The following is a 20,541-nucleotide window of genomic DNA, read 5'->3' on the forward strand; positions in this document are numbered from 1 at the left end:
CGTGCCACCCGGACTGCTCCTCGCGGACGGCGTCCGTCTGAGCCACCAAACCGCAGTGTTGGGCGTGCAGCACCCGTCATCCCGTGGAGGTGGTGCGTGTGTGGTCAGGCCCGCGTGGGCCCTGAAGGCACGAGTAAGTCACGTGAACAAGTGGCCCAGATGCCCATGACCCCCACTCCTGCTACACGGCTTCTCTCTCCCCAGCCTGGCCTAGGGCCTCAGGGGGAGTCCCCTCTGGTGAGCTGACAGGGGAGAGAAGGCTCAGGCCCGGCTGACAGATGGGTCTGTCCATGCTCAGGACCTGCCACCCGATGTGGACAGCTGCCACGCTGCAGCCCCTCCCCGGGAAGTCCCCGAAGGACATGGTGGAGGGAAATCTTCCCAGGAGGCAGGACTTGGGCAGTGCGCTTGCTTGTGCACTGTGCTAGGAAGGAGAAATGGCCAGACATGAGATTATACGCTGATCCCTGAGCTGTGGCCAGTGGTTTGGCTGGACGGTCGGGGACTTGGAAGGACCATGACCAGGAAATTAATTGATGACAAAGGAATTTGGGAAGAGGTGTGTGGACAGGTAAAACGTGGATATCTGTGCTCTGTGTGAATGCCCAGCATAGGGGGAGCTCGGCAGCAGACTCTCATCATCAGGCGGGCAGGTACCAGGCAGCCCCTTCCCCCAGCCACCCCGGCCGTCGCCCCCTGGGCTCCCGCACAAAGTGGCCACATGTGGCTCAGCAGCAGGGACTTCACCCACCAAAGCCCACCCGGCTCTGGCCCCCACTGCGTGCCCCAGGTACCAGTGGCGGACACCCACACCGAGCCCTCACCCGGCGCCCTTCCTGGGGCAACCGGTCAGCCACCTGCTGGCCGGCTGACGGCACTGGACCGCCTCCATCGTGGGAAGGGCCGGGCTCTGTTCTTACTGGAATAGACATTCATTCGGGATGCAGATTTGCCTTCCCCACACGCTATACTTCCACCAAAATGACATCGTGGACTCCCAGAACGCCCCATCTGCCATCCTGGTGTCCCACCAGCAGAGCCTTGACACAGGAGCTTGGTCCATGGCAAACAAAGTGCGGCGTGCGTCCACGCTCATGGAACTCACTGGTCTCACCGTGGGCCCACCAGCCTGCAGTAGCTGGCTGATAGGATGGCGGAATGGCCTTTTGAAGGCTCAGGTCCAGCCCCAGCGAGGTGGCGGTACCCTGCAGGGCCGGGACAGCGTTCTCCTGAAGGCCGTATGTGCTCTGAATCAGCATCCCACATATGGGGCCGTGTCTCCCAGAGCCAGGATTCACCGGCCCAGGAATCGGGGGGTGGAAATGGCCGGGGCACCACTCACTATTACCTCTAGTGCCCCCCTAGCAGAACATTCACTTCCCACCCCACGACCTTGGGCTCTGCTGCCCCAAAGGATCCGTTGCAGAGGGAGGGATGCTTCTGTCTTAAGACAGTGACTCCAGTGAACTGGAAATTCAGACTGCTGCCCGGCCACTCGGGGACATCCCCCCCCACCGTGCCCCTGAATCAACAGGCAGAGAAGGGAGGTACAGTGTTGGCAGGGGACTGATCCTAACTGCCAAGGGCACATTGGACCACTGCTCCAGACTGGGGTGAGGAAGGAAGAGTGTCTGGAACAGAGCGGGTCCTATAGGACGTCTCATAGTTGTACCACCCTGGATTAAGGTCAGTGGGAAACCACAACGACCCCAGCCAGGCAGGACTACAAATGGTCCAGACCTTCCAGGAAGGAAGGGGTTAAGTCACTCCACCAGGCTAAGAACCACAAGCAGCTGGGGTGCTTGCTGAAGGCAAAAGGCATGCAAGTGGGGAGTGGAAGGAGGTGATTACAAACACCAACTCTGACCACCCAACCTACTGCCTATTATAAAAATGAGGGCTGTACGTGTATCCTGAGTATTTCCTCCCGATTTTCCTATGAATCTGCGTGTGTGTGTCTTCATTTTCTCTCCTCTCTTATCCCTTTATCATGTAACAGAAGATATATTGACTTTATATCATGAGAGCTAAGGACTGTTAATTTCACATCACAGTTTTTAAGCTACATGATATCAGGAGAAGAGTAAACATCCCTCCAGCCCTTTACTTCCTGTTCTGGGGAAGACATTAGCACATTTTCAGGTGGACGCAGGATACATTTTATCATGTTAGGTGGAATTATGACCTCGTCATTGTCTTTATTTGGAGATTAAGTATGGTTTAAGGAAATGTGTATGGGTGCCCAGACTAAGACATATAACAAGGTAATGGTACAAATAACTTTATGCTCATAAATTTCTACAGCCTAGGGGGGGAAAAAATCCAATTCCTCAAAAGCTACACCAACTACCAAAACTCAGTCAAGACGAAATAGACAATTTAAATGCCCTTATAATCATCAAAGAAATTGAATTCATAATTTAAAAGTTTCCCAAAAAATCTCCAGGCCCAGATACTTCTGCTGGAGAAATCCACCAAACATCTGAAAAAGAATTAACACCAATTTTTCATAACCTCTTCCAGAAAAGAGAAGAGGAGGGAACATTTCTCAACTTATTTTATGAGGCCAGTATTACTCTGATACCAGAAACAAACCAAAAACAGTTGGGGGGGGGGGGACTATTCTTATGACCTGAAATGCAAAGGCCACAACAAAATATTAGCAAGCAAATCCAACAACGTTTATAAAAAGAGTTATACGCCATGAACAAGTGGGATTTATTCCAGGTATAAGAGGCTGGTTAGACATGCGAAGATAAATCCATGCAGGGGCGCCTGGGTGGCTCAGTCCGTTAAGCATCCGACTCTTGATTTCAGCTCAGGTCATGATCTCAGGGTCGTGAGATGGAGCCCCGCATCAGTATCTGGGCTCAGTGGGGAGTCTGCTTGGGATTCTCTCTCTCCTTCTCCCTCTGCCCCTCCCCCTATTCGTGCTTTCTCCCTCAAATATATAAATGAGTCTTAAAACAGAAAGATTTGTGCAATCCACCCCATCAGGAAGCTGAAGAAGAAAAACCACGTGATCATATCAATTGATGCAGAAAAAGCATTTCACAAAATTCTTCAACCGTTTATGATTTCAACGGCAACAACTAAAATCCTCAGCAAGTTAGGAGTAAATAAGCATTACTGAAACTTGATAAAGAGCATCTGTGCAAAAAAAAAAAAAAAAAAAAAAGAAAGAAAGAAAGAAAAAGAAAAAGCCCACGGCTAACATCCCACATAATGTTGAAAGACCAAATGCTTCCGTCCTCCCCCTGCCCCAATCAGGAACAAGACAAGGATGTCTGTTGTCCATTCTCACTGTGTTTATTCAACACTGTACAGGAAATTTCAGCCCCTGAAATACAGTAAGGCAGAGAAATAGAAGACATACAGGTTGGAGAGTAAAAAAATAAAGCTGTCTCTGTTTGCAGATGACATGATTGTCTACATAGAAAAATCCCAAAGATATAAACAAACACAAAAACACTCCTGAACTAACAAATGAGCTCAGCAAGGTAGCAGGATATAAAATCAACATACAAAAATCAATCACATTTCTATATACTAAGAATGAACATGCAGGAAGCAAAACTTAGAATAGCATTTAAAATGACTCCAAAGAAAACCAAATACTCATTGTTGCACTTAACAAACTATGTACAGGATCTATAACCTAAAAACTATAATTTGCTGATGAAAGAAATCAAAGAAGACCTAAATAAATAGAGAGACATACCATGTTCATAGGTTGGAAGAATCAGTATGGTAAAGATGTTACTTCTCCCCAGATTGATCTATGGATTTAATGCAATTCCTATTAAATCCCAGCAAGTTTTTCTGGACATAGACAAGCTTATTTTTGAATTGATATGGAAAGACACAGAGTCTAGAATAGCTAAAACAGTCTTGACAATGCAGAATGAAGTCAGAGGAGTTCCTCTACACAAAATTAAGTTTTCCTATATAACACCAACAAAGGGTGGTACTGGGGTGGGGGTAGAATCATAGATCAATGGAGCAGAATAGGGAACATAGAGGAAAGTCAAATGTGCTTAACGAATTTTTGGCAAAGATGCACAAGCATTCCAATAGGAGAAAGATGGCTTTCCAACACACAGTGCTGGAGTGATTAGACACCTACGGGCAAGACAAAACAAAACTCCACTGAAACCTTACACTTGTACCAAAATTAACCCAAAATGGATCACAGAATGAAACAGAAAACTATAAAACTTTTAGAAAAAAAAATATCGGAGAAAATCTTTGGGACTCAGAGGTAGGCAAAGGGATCTTAGACACGATACCAAAAGCATAACCCATGAAAAGAAAATTGGATAAAAGTGAAGGCTTTTGCTCTGTGAAAGATTATGTAAAGAAAGTTAAACAGAACAGACGAGACGCCTGGATGGTGCAGTGGGTTAGGCATCCAACTCTTGGTTTCAGCTCAGGTCATGATCTCAGGGTCCTGAGATGGAGCCCCGAGTCAAGCTCCGCACTCAGCGCAGAGTCTGCTTAAGATTCTCTCTTTCTCTTCCTTCTGCCCCTTCCGCTCGTGCTCTTTCTCTCTTTCAAATAAATACGTAAATCTTTAAAAAAAAAAAAAAAAAGATGGTAAACAGAAACACTTCAGACAGCAAGGCAGTGGGTCAAACATGGGTATAGCTGTGCCAATGGAGATTCAAATTAACCACACCTATGTAAGATTCGTTCATTCAGAACCATTCTGTGAGCACCTATTAAGCCCCAGTGGGTGTTCTGGGTGCTCAGAGTCCCTGCCTCCAAGTGTCACATTCCGGCAGGAGAGATGGGTAAAAAATGCAGAGCAGGAAGCCAAGTATATGGTAAATCAGGAGACAAGAGACATGCAAGGGACAAAGAAATAGGGTTCTCCAGCAGGGGTGTGGTCTGACTCTCCTGCCTCGAGGGGCTCCTTCCCAGCCTCCTTCACAGACCCCTGCACTTCTCCTGAAAAGCTGGACACCACAGGGCTTAGCCCTTGACCCTCTTTTCTGTCTGCTTCCTCCACATAGATGACCTCACCTTGCAAGTGCTCTAAGTACTATACCAGTGAGGGCTCTCCAGAGAAAAGGACTGATAGGCTATATAGAGATCTATACAAGAGATTTATCATAGGAATTGGCTCGAGTGGTCATGGAGGCCGAGAAGTCCAAGCTGGGGACCTAGAAAAGCCAGGGTCAAGTTCAGTCTGAGTGTGAATGCCAGAAAATGGGGTGGGGAGAATGGTGCTCAAGCAGAGAGGGCAAATTCTCCCTTCCTCCACCTTTTTGTTCTATTTGGACCCTTAACAGATTGGATGATGCCGCCAGCACTGGGGAGGCCGTCTGCTTCCACTCAGAGCATCAGTTCAAATGCTCATCTCTTGCAGAAACACCCTCAGACACACCCAGAATCTGGCTGACCAGCTACCGGGCAGCCCTTAGCCCAGTCAAGCTGACACCTAAAATTAACCACCACACACACACATCTATCTGCTGAATACTCCCCAATTCACATCTCCTGCCCAGGTCTCGATTCCAAACCCTTGTCCTGTGCATACCACTGTCCAATCAACATCTCTAGCAGGTCCTCCCCAACCCCCCACCCACCCACCCATACCTCACCTGGATCAGTCAGGGGACTTCCTCCATCCTTCAAACTTTACAAGGGTCCTCAGTACCCCTCCATTACATACACCCCCAAATCGAAAGAAGGCTGCCCCCTTCTCATCCCCACCCCTGCTCTCGTTCAATTACCCTCATTTCTCATCAGGGTTATTTAGCTTCTACACAGTGGCAGAGTGACCCTCTAAAAATGTAACACCAGGTTCATAGCAGCATTATTCGGAACAGCCAAAAGTTGCTGTTAAAAAAGGAACAATGGGGCCAAAAACAGCCACTTTTCCCCACAACAGCAAACCAAGACTCCACCCTCTCCCAGGAATGTAACTTCAAACCAGACAATCCGGGGTTCCTTGCTGGGCACTAGTGAGGTGATCTGCATGATAGACCCTCACCTTCTCCCAAAGGAAGGTGACCTTGCCAGAACAATCCACTCTTCCTTAGAAAACTTCCTTTTCTTCCCCTTCTGTCTATAAAAACCTTCTGTTTTGTACACTCAGATCCCCAGAGCTTTCTACTCGCTACATGGGATACTGTCTGGTTCATGAATTATTGAATAAAGCCAATTAGATCTTCACATTTACTCAGTTGAGTTTTGGTTTTTAACAGTGGAAACAATCAAAATGTCCATCAGCTGATGACTGGATATATACAAATGTGGTCTATCTGTTCAATGGACTACTCTTGACTCATTAAAAAGGAATGGAGCACCGTCACATGCTACAACGTGGATGAGCCTTGAAAACATTTTGCCCAGTGAAAGAAACCAGGCACAAAAGGCCACATAGTGTATGGTCCCATTTATATGAAATGTCCAGAATAGTGAAATCCAAAGAGGCAGAAAATAAAGTAGTGGTTATCAGGGACTGAGCGGAGGAGGAAGGAAAGGAAGCAACTGCTAATAGGTGGCAGGTTTCTACTCAGTGTGATGAAAATGTTCTAAAATTACCTAATGGTGAGTCTTGCACAACCTTATGAATATACTAAAATCCGCTGAAATGTACACTTTAAACGGGTAAGTTAGATGGGTTGTGAATTCTGTCACAATTATTTGTGTGTGTGTGTATATGTGGATTTATCTGTATATATACATATATATAATTTTTTTTTTTAAGGAAACTCGATGGCTTCACTCCTCTGCTCACACTCTGTAGGGGCTCCTCTCAGGGGCAGTAAAGCCAGGTCTGCACCTGTCCCGTGAGGCACCTCCTAATCCACCCCTCCCCTCTCCGGCAACCCCTGCCGACCCCCCTCTCTGCTCCAGACCCTTCGGTCCCCCAGGTGTTCCCGGAACCTCCGCTTTCACTTGCCTCTGCTGAGGCTGTGCCCCCGCCCGCACCCTTTCCCTGCCCCCAACACCCACACACCTGGCCACTGGCCCCTGCACCTGGTCCCCGCACCTGCACCTGCGCAGTGAAGCCTGCTCTGACCGCCCCCTCTAATCGTGCCCCGACCTCCACACTCCCCATCCCCTTATCCGCTTTGCCCTGGCTCTTACTAACTTCTGGCATGCTGCACGACTTTCTTATCTGTATTATGTAAGCTTGGGTACTGATGACGTAGCTCCCGGCAGGCGGGCACTTCTGCTCTTTGCTCCCAAATGTGTTCCCAGCACCTACTGCCTGGCACACGAGTAGGCGCTCAATAAACTAAAAGCATTCGAACGCATACATGACTATAAAAATTAAATATTAATGAAATCAAACTTTAAAACTTCAATAAACCTCTGAACCGTCTTTTCTGCCCAGGGAGCATTAAAAGACCCTTTGCACTCTCACAAATGTTAATAATAGATGCATTTACTATCGGCATCCGCAGTGCAGCACGGCCCGGGAAACGCAGGTCCACCCTCTCAGCTCGCGCCTGGGTCTCCGGACCGCGGGGCCACAGTACCCTCACTGGGTGGGAGACGGTCTGCAGGGCGCAGGCGCGGAAGGCCTCCAACCCCGCGCCGCGAGCTCTCCGGGGAAGCCCCCTGGCGGCGGCCGCGCGCCTCCCGGGCGGAAACGGCTACAGTCGGGCCAGGGCCGCATGCGCGGGTCCCAGAGTTCTCGCGAGACCTCGACAGAGTGGGCGCGGACGCGGACTTCCGGCAGTGGGGCGGCGGGACGGGGACCAGTGGCGCGGGCTGTGGGGCGGGAAGCCGGGCCGCCGGGGCCAAGGGGCCGCCGGGCCGCCGAGGGGACGGTGGGGCGGAGCGGGGCACGCGCGGAGGGCCTGGCTGGGCCCCCCCCGCGGCCCGCCGCCATGGACCCGTTCCTGGTGCTGCTGCACTCGGTGTCGACCGGCCTGTCGAACGACGAGCTGACCGAGCTCAAGTTCCTGTGCCGGAGCCGCGTGGGCAAGAGGAAGCTGGAGCGCGTGCAAAGCGGCCTCGACCTCTTCAACGTGCTGCTGGAGCAGAACGAGCTGGACTCCGAGCACACCGAGCTGCTGCGCGAGCTGCTCGTCTCCCTGCGGCGCCAGGACCTGCTGCAGCGCCTGGACAGTTTCGAGGCGGGCGCGGCGGGCAGGGTCCCGCCGGAGGAGCGAGGTGGGCGCGGGGGGCCGGGGACAGGGGCACCCGGAGGAGGGGCGGGGCCCGGGAGGCTGGGGGACTGACCGAGCCCGGGGGAGGCGGGGCCAGTTTGCCCAGCGGTAGATGTGGCCGGTCAGCCGTGCCAGACCTTTCTCAGGTTCGATTGGCGCAGATTTTGTCTCAGCGCTCCTGGGAGACAGGTGAACTGCCCACTTTGCAGATGGGAGAGCCAAAGCTCATAAAAGTTAACTTACTCTGGGTTGGAAAACGTGAAAACACACACACACCCAGTTCGGTATTTTTTCTATCGCCCCCTTCCTCCGGCTTAATTAGAAAGCATTCCAAGGAAAGGGCGTTGCTCACCTCCGCTGGGTGGGAGGAGCTCGGTGAGCCTGCGGCTGCTTTCGTTTTCCTTCTGCCTCTGGGAATGCCCCACTGTGCCCTTGACGCTGTCAGAACAGTACTGAAAATGTCTCTAGCGCAGCTGTTCAGTGTTCACGATAGCCCCGTAGTTAGGTTCTACTATTCTTATTCACGTCTTACAAGCCAGAGGACCATGGCTGCGAGGTGAGGTGAGGTGAGGGGCCTAAGATGCACAGCCCTTGCTAACTAGGACTGACCTGAGGCAGCCGTGGGTGGGTGGGTGGTATTGGCACCAAGCCTCTCGGACCAGGTCCGTTCTGTGGCTTCCTACCCTGTGCTCAGGCATCCCCACTCTCCAGCCTCACCTGGGGCTTGCAGAGGCTTCGAGGAGTAAAAATGAGACCTGGGTGGAGCAGGGCTTCTCAGCCACACCCCTGTGTTCTCAGAGCCCTGGGAGGGGGTGATGGCGAGTGCTTCGGGGACATCCTCATAGGCTTGAAGCTCTGGCCTGGCATCAGTCCTTCGGTCACCAGAGGGAAAGGGTGGACCTCTAACAGCATGGGTGTTAACTCCGTAAAGACCCGTAGATAAACATAGACACACAGCGCTGTGCAAACAGAACAGGACATAGAGGAATTATGTTTTCAAGGACATTCAGTGGAGGGGAGATTGTTGACATGATACATTTAAAAGGCAGTCCACAAAACACAGATCATAACATTTTAGATTTCTCTGTGTCTGTCTGTGTTTGTATGTGTGTAGATACTGTGTGTTGCAGGAGAGTACACCAGAGATTAACAGGTAGGGGTGGGTTGATGAGGGCCCGCCCTGTACTACTCTCCCACAGAAGACGGGGTAGCGTCCTGGTCGAGGGGACCGGCAGCTGACTTGTCAGGGTTTTACTTTCTGGCTGTGCCGTTGTCTAGCTGTATGACATCAGGAAAATCACTTTTCTTCCCCCGTGCCTCAGTTTCCCCCTCTGTACCACTGGTCACAGTAACACAAGTGCCCGCCTGCCCACCTCCAGGGGGGCCGGAGCAGAGTAGGCACACAGGCTGACAGCATCTTGGGGGTCTGTAGCTGAAGATACACATTGCTGGGGCCCTCCGAGCAGCATTTTGTCCTTCCTCTCTGCTTGCTCCCTCATTCCAGAAGCTGCCTGTTAGGGTCGGTAGTGCCCCACCTGCTGGTCTCAGTCGTGACCTTTCAGCAGATGAGGACGTGGTAGCCAGGGACCAAAGACTGGTGGTCAGTCCAGGCAGCTTCCAAAATAAGAATTGGGTTTTAGTGCCCTGGGGCTGCCATACAAAAGATCACAACTCGGGGCCTTGAGGCCACCTGGAACTGATTCTCTCGCAGTTCTGGAGCCAGAAGTCAAAGGTCACGTCAGCAGAGCCAGGCTTCCTCTGGAAGCTCTGGGACAGCATCCTTCTGCCTCTTCCAGAGTCTGGAGGCTCTGGGCATTCTTTGGCGAATGGCTACATCTCTCCCATCTCTGCCTCCATGATCACACGGCCTCCTCTTCTGTCTGTCTTCTAAGGGTACTTGTCACTGTATTTAGGGCCCACCTGGATAATCCAGGATGATCTCATCCCAAGATCCTCCACTTGATCACATCTGTAAAGACCCTTTTCAAGATCAGTTAACGTTCACAGTGCCAGGGATTTGAGGTGGACATAACTTTTTAGGAGCCACCACTTAACTACAGGGTAGGATGGGGGAGTGATTCCATTTCCTTCCTTTAGACAACTCCCAGGCCCTCCCTCAGTTTCCCCCACCCAAGCAGTTAGCTGCACTACCACTCACACCAGCCATCACCTCTTCAGAGGGCCACACCTTTTGGGCAGTTTTTGGAGTAGGCTGGGGGCAGGACTGGAGGCCCCCCCTTGGGTTTTCTCTGACCTTCCCCTGGCCCCTCTACTGCTGGGTGACTCCAGCCTCTGCAAGAGCACCTCTTGTATCCCCAGCACTTAGGTCAGCAGCAAGAAGCCCACTGGGAGTATGAGGTTACTTGTCTCCTAACGAGCTCCCCAGACTTCTGGTAAATCATCTTCTTCTTTCCCCAGACCTGCGTGCCGCGTTTGACATCATCTGTGATAATGTGGGGAAGGACTGGAGAAGACTGGCCCGGCACCTTAAAGTGACGGACATCAAGATCGATGCCATCGAGGAGAAGTATCCCCGCAACCTGACAGAGCAGGTGAGGGAGTCGCTGAGAGTCTGGAAGAGCACCAAGAGGGAGGACGCGACAGTGTCCCACCTGGTGAGGGCGCTCAGGGCCTGCCAGCTCAACCTGGTGGCCGACCTCATCGTGGAGGATCAGCAGGCCCGGGGCCTCGAGGACGAGGACGTGAGCGGTAGAGGTGGTGGCAGCAGCATCGCTGGGTCCCTGACGTCCTGCGACTCAGATGGGCCCACCTTGGGGGCCCCCTGGTGACCCGGCTGCTCTGCTCCAGGGGCCCGAGGGCATCCGCACAGCCCGAACTTGGGGCCCCCACACCAAGGTAGACCAAGTGCCTCCACGCGCTGGTGCTGTGAAGACCTAGCAGTGAGCCAGGACGAGGGACCCCAGGGCTCGAGGCACGGCTGGCCTCTCCGAGCCGGCCTTCACTGAGTGCTTGCTCCATGCCCGGTGGGGCTTCGGGCGCCGTGCACATGCTCTCATTCCTGCCTCATGATCGCCCTTGAGGGGGAGAGTCTTTTGTCCCTGGAAATGAGTCCCTGCAGGAGGAAGCTTTGGGTCCGTGCCCAGCACGAGAAGGAACGTCGGAGTCAGCAGTGATCAGTGTTGGTACTCTACAGGTGGGGGCCCCGTGTGCGGTCAGCAGCGGGAGGAAGTCCGTAGCAGGGGGCGAGCCGAGGGTGGAGCCGAGGCTGTCAGGCTCCAGAGCCCACACGGTCGCCCCTGGGTCACTCTGTTGCTACCACAGTTGGCCAGAGGCTGTGAGGCCATCCGCGTAGACCTGAACACCAGGGGATGCCCGGTGGGCTCCTGGCCCTTGAGGGTGTCAGGAGGGGATAGTAAAACTTGGGAGGACGGCCTGCGATGGGACTGTTAAGTGCTCAGGGGTGATTGACACGGTGCTCTACAAACGTTAGTTCTTAGAAATACTAGGACTTCTGTGGTGCCATAGTTTATTACTGTTTTGTATCAAAATCACCATTCTGATAACAGGATCCTGTAATTTTAAAAAGTGGACTTTCTGCTTCTAAGGTAATCCTGCTAAAGCTTATTTCTTTACAGTGGAAAACTCCGTATTAACAAAGAACTTTACATTCCTATTAAGGATTACTTCACTTCTCATATTCTCCAAAGTCCCCTTGTGGTCAATTTCAGTACCCCTTGCCACTTTTCTTAGGCTGAACCGTGAAGGGTAGCTGGACTTCATAACAGCTCCAGGAGCCAGTAACAATGGGAGCATTTGCGCTCAGCAAACTGGTCTGGTAGAGGCCACCTTTCACTGGCTTCGGGCCCACCTGCCGCTGAGGGGCATCAGAGAACCAAGTGGCCGTCCCTCGTTCAGGCCTTCCAGCTGTGACCTTGGGAAAGCCACACGTGATGTCATGCCATGCCACCGTGGCCTTAGATGGCTGAGGTCCTGAGCACACTGTCCTGCTAAGCTATGGACCAGACTTCGGGCCCCTGCACGCCTTCAGCAAGTACGTGCTGGTGCCGGGCACGGCGAAGGGCTGGGGCCACCACAGGAAATGAGAGAGACATGGCCCTGCACTGTAGACCTCAAGCTCCCGGCCAGGAACACAAGTTGAAGCAGTCACAAGCTCAGGGTGCCGCCGAGGCCCTGAGCCCGTTTCAAGCCCACACCAGCGCGGCCTAGCCCTGTGTGGTGCGCTGTGCGTTTACCTGCCTGCCGGCCAGCGCCCCTACCCTTCAGGCGGAGGGGCAGAGCTAGCTCTGTGGGTGACAGACACGTCGGCGCTGTCGATACGTGTCAGAGGCTTGGCTGACGGGTAGCTTTGGGAAGTAGGCTTGCTGAAAAATATGTCCCTATTTCTTGAACAGAGGCAGATTTCAGAGGTTCTTCCATTCCCTCATGGCTTAGGAGATAAGCTACTGAAAGGGTAAATGCCACACATCCTGACATGCGCCCGACATCCCCCTGCATGCCTCCCACACCCGGAAGAAGCACCCAGCCGTCCATCACACCACGAGTCGTGATAGAGGCTTCGATGACCTGTGACTTCTGCACCTGAACTCTTCCATGGCCAGCGAGCAGACAGGGCCCGGTCCCCAGCTCTGCCACCGGCTCGCTCCTGTGGCCCGTGTCTCTGTCCTGCATGCTGTGAAGGCACCGGGTGTCGTCCGTCCCCCCTGTACCCACCCCCTGCACTCGCACCCCGGGACCTCCATGGAGAGCAGCTCCTGGCCGCGCGGTGAGGGAGACGGAGCCGGGCTCTGGAGCACCGCACGTGACCTCTCGAGGCTGAGATCTGATGCCGAGACTCGGAAAAGATGGTGGGTGAAGAGAGGCTCCATCCTGCGCCTGTAGGCCATGCGCGCCACCCACTCCCTGGGGCCCGGAGGTGGGCCGGCCCCCGGACCAGAGCAGAGCCGTAGAGCCTGGTGACGGGGGTACCTGCATAAGCAGCCGCCCCCCAGCAGATGCTGGTGGAGCCGATGGAGGCACCCATTTGTTCGGCCAGTTCACACATCCGCGGGCCGGAGGCTCCCGCCCTCACCAGCACCGTGCCAGGCTCTGGGGCACGACAGTGGGACAAGCAGCCTGCCCTCAGGAAGCACACAGCTTCCCTAGTTTGTGAAACGAAAGGGAAAGTGTAATGAAAGTAAACACAAGCCTGCAGCAAAAGCACAAATGCCTACGTGGGCACTGGAGGTGGAAAGATGCATGGCAAATCTTCAAGAATGATTGTTTCTAAATGATATTTATACTTCCTGTATTTTCTACGTTTCCTGTAATGTGTTTTCATTGTCCACCAGATGCAGGAGTAGGTGTAACCTGGACTGTTTGGTGGGAGTGTCCCCAGAGAGCCACGGAGCATGGGGTCCACCCCTGGCTCTGCCCCTCGTGGCTTCATCACCCTAAAGGACGATTCAGCAGCTATAAAGTGCTGGCCCAGATCTGTGGCAACTTGTTCCTCAGGTACCTCGAAAATAAGCAGTGACATTTCACCCATAGCCACGGAGCTTCTGTTCCTCATGATCTCATGACAATGGGGCCAGCCCGTGGCCGCTGGTCCTGAGATGTCGCATGTCACTCTCACATCTGAGCATTTTCCCCACCGTTGATTTGAACTAGCGCTTCAAGGGAGAAGGTGCTCTGGGACGGGTCTGACTGACATCCGATCGGAACTAGGACCTTTGTGATGGGACCAGTGACACCCTGCCCTGGCTAGGGGAGTGGCTACAATTTTTAGAGGAATTTTTTATTGTTATGTTAATCACCATACATTACATCATTAGTTTTTGATGTAGTGTTCCATGATTCATTGTTTGCGTATAACACCCAGTGCTCCATGCAGAATGTGCCCTCTTTAATACCCATCACCAGGCTAACCCATCCCCCCACCCCCCTCCCCTCTAGAACCCTCAGTTTGTTTTTCAGAGTCCATCGTCTCTCATGGTTCGTCTTAGAGGAATTTCTCATGGCAACTTCACAAAAAAAACAATTCATGTTCCATTTATATATTTTGTAAGACTTTTTGTGAGATTTGTACTTCCTGTAAAGTTTGCACACAAGTCATCTCCTGAGAAAGACGGGGCAAAGGCCCAAATGTACATGCTTTGTGGGAGGTTTCAGGCCAATGAAGGGGAGTTTGGTCGGAGTGTTTCCTGGAAGAGAGGGCCAACTCCCTAGTCTCATGCCCCCCCGAGGTTTCCTGGCTTCATACCCTCCCCTTCTGCCCTCCCACCCCAGCCAGCCCTCCTGGGCTGTGGACATGCACACACATGGGGCCCTGTCAGGCCCTTCCAGACCCTTTCAGAGGATTGCATTGGGGCAGGGTCGGGGCAGACCCTCCCCTGTCCCATCTCCTTGTTCCCCTGCTTTGTCTTCCCCCCTAGCCCCCCCCGCCCCCCCCCCCCCCCCCCCCCCCCCGGAGCTGCACCTGTGAGGTCCCAGGTTGCCAAACCCATTGTGTACTTTGTGGTCTGTTGCTCAACCTCCGGGGCATTTGATGCTTGTCTTGATAATTGCATGACGTTTTCTCCCGCTGGTTCTTTCTCTGGCCACCACATCTCAGACCCCACACCCTGTCCCTGCATGTCCAGAACCCTCTTCCCACTCAGCACCCAGGGAAGCCAGGCCCTCAGCCTCACCCACCAGGTCCCCAGTGCCTGCCACATGGTTCTCTGAGACCCCAGACCCTTACTGTCAGCTGCCAAGGGGCCACACCTTTTGCCATGTAAGTGCACGTTCACGGGTCCAGGATTAGGCTGTGGACACCGTGGGGGTCAGGCATTATTCCGCCCACAGCACGCAGACTCTGCATTTCCCCCTGCCTGCGTCCAGTTCTGCGCCTGGTACCATGATCCACCCAGTTGCCAGAGGTGCAGACCCGGCCCCCTCCCCCTTGGGGATCGCTCCCATATATAACAGCCTCTCCTTTCCACCCCCTCTCTTATCCCCTCCACGGAGCCCCATCCCTTCTCTCGAGGACCCCACCCTCCATCAGCCCCCAGACAAAAGCAGAATCCGACTACAGACCCCTGACGGTTCTTAGCAACCGCAAGCTCTCCATGTCTGTTTTAGTTTTGTGTTTGTATTTCCATGATACCGACTCTGAGTCACCTTGCTGACGGCTTTCTAGCCACGTGATGCTGTGCGTTACGTTTGGACCCGGCGGGCAAGTGGGACTTGGAGCGGCATTTGCTCACGTGAAGATGGCCCGTCACCCGACATGTGCTGATAAGAGACAGGACTTCCTACTACAGGGAAAATTGGCAGTGGAGATCCCCTTTTATCAAAGAAGCCCTGTGTCTTAAGTCACCGACTAAGTGACACGGACGGCAAGAGTCACATGTGTGTGCTAACCGCATTAATTTTCACCAAGGAACAGAGACCGATTCAGTGCCGGAGTGGAGTCCTCACTGAGCCAGAGCACGTGACCTGTGGATGGAGCTTTCGTGGTATGGCTTGAACAGAAAAACATCCCGGGTCCTTTGAGTCACCCGAGGCCTCCCGAAGTCCCCAAACCTGCCTGTCAGTGCGGATAGTGGGGGTGTCTGCCCAACAGTGTGAATGTGCTCAGTGGCCCTCAAAAATGGCTACAGGGGTAAATTTTATGTACATTTTACCACAAAAAACATACCTCATATTAAATAAACTATGAATTTCATTGTGCTATTAATCTAAATTGTATGTGTCTTGTGGGCTTTTATCTCCCTGATTGGTAATTTTACTGGCATTTTATAGTTTACGAGGCTCAGAAGCATAAGGTCATATCTGACCTTATGTTTGTATATATTGAGGTAACATGATCATAAAACCTGGCTCATCGCCGGGAGACTGGGTCCCTGCTACTCTTCCCAAAGGGGTTTCTGGCTGGAGAGACCCAGCTCCGAGGATCCCCAGGCCCCTCAGGATCAACCTGCCTGGCAGCATCACGATGCACAAGAGGGCCGCCCAGCCCCGCGCACCTCATCCCTGAACTCCCGTCCGCAGTCCTTACTGGGCCTAAGGCCCTGCTCAGACACCCAGTCTGATGGCAGCCTTGTCTGACCCCCCACTCCCCAGGGCACATGCAGAGGGGTGGTCAGGCTGTGACCGTCCTGGCTGGGGCGGATGCAGGCAGGCCAGCAGCGTTCTCTCAGGGGCCAGGCTGCCCCCCTGTTCACCAATACCAACACGCCAGCCAGCGTGTCCCATGGGGACCAAGCCCCAGGATTTGCCCTTCACAGGGTCTAGTCCCAGCGAGGTCCATTCAGGAGCCCCAGGGAGGTGCCTCCCACGCCCTGAATCACCACAGGCCACCTCAAGGGTCCCTCTGTCCAGGCAGGATCGATGCCATGTGCCTAAGAGCACACACCCCTTTGCTGTGGGCTGTCTGCTTCATTCATGCGCCCATTCATCCGTCTGTGCATTCATTCCGCGTTCTTGGCGGAGGGCCAACAGCTTTGACCTTCTAGCTGGGTGACCCCCCACAGCAGAGCACCACCTCCAACCCCCCTTTCTCACATGATCAGACCCTCCCCCGGGGTTGCTGCAAGATTCAAAGAGATGAGGTGTGGTGTCTGGGAGTGACTGGCACATTGTAAAGGTCACCAAATGTCATTTTAATGGTTTCTGAGTGACTGTGTGTTAAAAAGGACTTGCCCTTATACCAGGTTGGCTGGGTCAAAACACTCGAATCACAGGTTCCATCCTGGAGGTCTTTGGAGGCACGGAGGTGCCTGGGGAAGCAGCCCCTGTGCCTCTCAGCTGGCCGCTGCGTCCTTGGGGGGTTTTATGTTAGGAGAGAGGAATCTCCACTGAGAGCCCAGACCATAAACCAAAGACTACAGGGAATGAGATAAATGTACATAGATGGGCCAGGCTGGGAGATGAAGTCATTTTCCCCAGAAGGCTGGCCTCCACAGAAGGCCGGCCTCCAGAGTCCGTTGCTTGGGTTCGAGTGCCAGCCCCGCTGTGTGGCTGGCTCTTAGAGCGCAGGGCGAGCAGGGAGGGAGGGCCCGTGACCCCAGCCCCAGCGCGGCCCGGACACGCAGCTCACGGAGTCCCTGAATCAGCTCGCTCTGCCCGGGCTCCCTGTCCCAGGAGCAGACACTTTAAGCCCGTTTGATTGGGTTTTCTGGGATTTGCAGTGAAGGTGATCACCCAGGGATTTAGAATATGGTAAAGATGGTGTTTCAAATTAGAAAAAAATTCAGCTGCGGGGTTGGGTGAGCCTGGGGGAGGTCATCAGGCACTTGCCTCCCGCCTCCCGCAGTGAGGTCCGGGGCCTGCTGGGGGCGCAGGAGGAAGCCGGGAAGCGAGACGGAGGGACGGTGGCTTCTTCATCTGGCACAGGAAGGAGAGGGCCATCAGACAAAAGACCTTGCTCTGGCCACTTAGAGAACCGGGAATGCTTGTCGGGGAAAACATGACCGTCGCCCCCGCCCCTTATCTGCGGTTTCCCGCCCCTCCTGCTACCCCCCCTCCCCCCGTGGCGGTCTTGGCGAGGTGGTCCTCCTGCTGGCAGCCCGACGCCCCATCCCGTCCGCCGTGTCGCCGCGAGGGTACGAGGAGCAGGGCGGGGACGGTGCCAGGCATTTTGAGAGAGGGGCCCATTCACGTCACTTTCACTACCAAATACTGTAACATCCCTTTTTGTTTGTATGGCTGTTCATCTCCGACTGCACCTAACCTAGTAATGAAGCTTTATCCTAGGTGCGTATGGACAGGAAACAGTATGGGGGGGTTCAGGACCACCCAGGGTTTCAGGCATCCACGGGGGCGGGGGGGCCTTCCGAGACCCCCGAGCGATAGACAAATTTGGAAGGCAGGCATTCATAGACGAAGGAACTCAAGTTTAGGGCAAAGAGCCTGTTCAATGTCCTTCACCCGTTTGCTTTTCAGCAAGTGTTTGCTGAGCACCTACTATGTGGTAGACACCAGCACAGGAATATGTCAGCCAGCTGCTTTCATGGAACTTCCATTCCAGCGGGAGAGACAGACAGACAGCCACGTGGGATCCCGGATGGAGGGGAGGCCCGCGGGTGTCCAGGGGGTCCTGCCTGGGGCTGGGCGGACAATGGGCGGACAACGGAGCCTCTCTGGGCGAGCAGCTGGGAAGGGCAGGGATACGGCGGTCTCGTGGAGCCTGTCGCACAGACGGGAGCAGCGCGACAGGGGCCTCGCGGGGGTTTGGGTGGCAGCGCCAGCTCTAAGGTTCCCTGGAGTGGCTTGCACGAGTCCCAGGGTGCCGCTAGTCCTCCTGAGGCCTGCGAGCCTCCCACTGCCCTTCACCACCTTGCCTGGCGATGTAAACCCCTCCAAGCTCTGTTCCCTCCTGTTCTCCACTTCTGTTTTGCAGCTAGAACCTGCCATGAGTCTGACTTCTGTCCTGAGAGCCAGGGGGAGGCCCTGTAGAGGCCCCGGTTGGAGGCCATGCGATCAGATTTGCATTTTTCGAGCTCTGGCTGTGGGCTGGACTGGAGGGCGCTGGAGGGGCCGCGGGGCTGGGGCTGGAGGTAACTGGACTGGGCTGCATGGGGGATGATGGAGGTGGGCTTGGGGTTGTGTGTGGTGCCGGAGCGGCCAGCAGGAACGGTTCCAAGCTGGGGTCTGGCATGCGTATGGGGCACGAGACAGGGAGGTGCCCTGGAGGTGCGAGGGGGCGTCCAGTGGGCAAGGAGGTGCAGCGCGGGATGGCAGGCGAACTTTGTGAGTGTGTGGGTGCTGACTGTCTAGGGAGGCGCAGGGGCCAGAGCCTGGAAGGAGAGGACGCCAGGCCTGTGAGGACAGGGAGAAGCAGGGACGCTGCACCTGCCCCCCCACTCCCCCCAAGAATCTTCTGGAAGCCTCTTCCAACTGCAGATACCCAGACCCCATCCCCCAGAGCGTCTGATTCAGCTCTGGGTGGGGCCACGCATTGCCTCACCACTGCCTGGGGCCCAAGGACTGTGCACTCACAACCCTGAAGCAGGAACTGCCCCCAGCTCTAACCTCTTCCTGGCCTAGCTGCTCAGGACCCACAGGGCCACGGATGGTGGTGCCAGCTCCTCTGGGGCCTCCCACCCCCACAAGCTCAGAGCCGTGGGGGACGGGGAGAGGTGTGTCCTGGGGAGGTAGGTACCTCCCCCGGACCACTGAGCCCACCGTCCCCCAGGCTGGTGACGACACGCTCAGTGGGTTTGGTTTCTGTTTGGGTTTCAGGTCAATCTGAGAGGCTCTGCCACCCAACTGGTAAAACAAACGGGGTATGATTCACCCTCCTTCCTCCCCGGCTCGGCTCTCGGCCTCCTCAGGAAAGTGGCACTGGCTGCCTCTGACACCCAGGGAGTCCCCACAGCTGGGCCCTGAGTCCTCATGATGCCATGTCCAGTGCTGGGACCCGTGGGGGGCACGGGAGGGACCCACTGAGGGAGGGATCGTGCCTTGGCCTGGAAGCGCTTACTGCCCCCTGGTATCGGACCCCCAACCCTGCATTTCCTGTGGGTAAAGTTGGGGCATTCCTGCCTTCCCCTAGGGCTGCCACGTAACACCTGGCAGTCCCACTGAAGTTGATCACTGATTTGTTATCATGAGGTGGTGACTGCCTTCAGCATTGGGCAGGGAGGCAAGGACTTGGGGATGAACAAAGTGTGGGGCCTGTCGTTGAGGGGTTCCAGGTTTAACGGGAGAGACAGAGAAACAATGACAAGAAGGCAGTCCTAAGAGTGATTTGTCAGGTCACAAGGAAGAGCTCGGACTAGAACCCAAACTTCTCCAAGGACCATGCCAGTTCCAGGACGCCTACCTGTGTTTCCAGGAAGGGGCCTTTTGAGTTGGGCTTCATAGGATAAGTAGGAGTTTTCCAGAGGGTGAGCGGTTCAGGTATGGGGGAATGGGAAGTGGAAAGGCCCAGAGGCGAGAAATCGGAGGGCTTGTTCAGGAGGCAGCAAGCGCGTAGAGTAGTGGGGCTGGTTCCTGGCAGGCTGAGGGGCTGTTTGCAGCCTGAAGGTAAAGGAAAGGCCTAGAGTTTCTAGACAAAAAGGAACCAGTAACGTACTGGTAGCAGGACAATGACATGAGTAAATGTGAGCTTCATTTTCTTGGCGATGAACGTATTTGTTCATCAGAAAATGAGAAAACAAAACAACGAGATAGCAAGGGGCTGAACTTCAGCTTGGTCTGAGTCACGAGGGGAAACACGGAGAAATAGGTGCTATGGCTCAGGAAGGACGCGGTGCCTTAGTTAAGGCTGTTACAGCAGCAGGGGAGCCTGGGTGGCTCAGTCGGTTGAGCGACTGCCTTCGGCTCGGGTCGTGATCCTGGAGTCCCGGGATCGAGTCCCGCATCGGGCTCCCTGCTCGGCAGGGGGTCTGCTTCTCCCTCTGACCCTCCCCCCTCTCATGTGCTCTCTCTCATTCTCTCTCTCAAATAAATAAATAAAATCTTT

The 20,541-nt window shown here is 54.2% G+C and overlaps 2 protein-coding genes across 5 annotated transcripts in view; both read left to right on the forward strand.

The window, feature by feature from the left end:
- Positions 1-20,541, forward strand: part of LSP1 (lymphocyte specific protein 1) — an 87,726-nt gene that overhangs the window by 38,868 nt on the left and 28,317 nt on the right. The gene's annotated exons all lie outside the window — the stretch shown is intronic.
- On the forward strand, positions 7,723-13,953 carry FADD (Fas associated via death domain). Of its 2 annotated transcripts, XR_002480050.1 has the most exons (3): positions 7,723-8,136; positions 10,551-11,286; positions 12,506-13,953. XR_002480050.1 is itself a non-coding variant. In XM_021685156.2 (2 exons), exons 1-2 carry the CDS (start codon positions 7,851-7,853, stop codon positions 10,919-10,921), a joined length of 657 nt encoding a protein of 218 aa, XP_021540831.1. In that variant the 5' UTR covers positions 7,723-7,850; the 3' UTR covers positions 10,922-13,953. The 2 variants fall into 2 exon arrangements, 1 of the variants encoding a protein (XP_021540831.1); XM_021685156.2 differs by having other exon boundaries at positions 10,551-13,953.

This window comes from Neomonachus schauinslandi, chromosome 11 (genome assembly GCF_002201575.2).
Source record: "Neomonachus schauinslandi chromosome 11, ASM220157v2, whole genome shotgun sequence".
Lineage (NCBI taxonomy): Eukaryota > Metazoa > Chordata > Mammalia > Carnivora > Phocidae > Neomonachus > Neomonachus schauinslandi.

Excerpts from the sequence above, each read along its gene's own strand:
- FADD (XM_021685156.2), top strand. The coding sequence starts at position 7,851 with ATGGACCCGTTCCTGGTGCTGCTGCACTCGGTGTCGACCGGCCTGTCG. Across the intron at positions 8,137-10,550 it reads GGTCCCGCCGGAGGAGCGAG|ACCTGCGTGCCGCGTTTGAC; the intron begins GTGGGCGCGGGG and ends TTCTTTCCCCAG.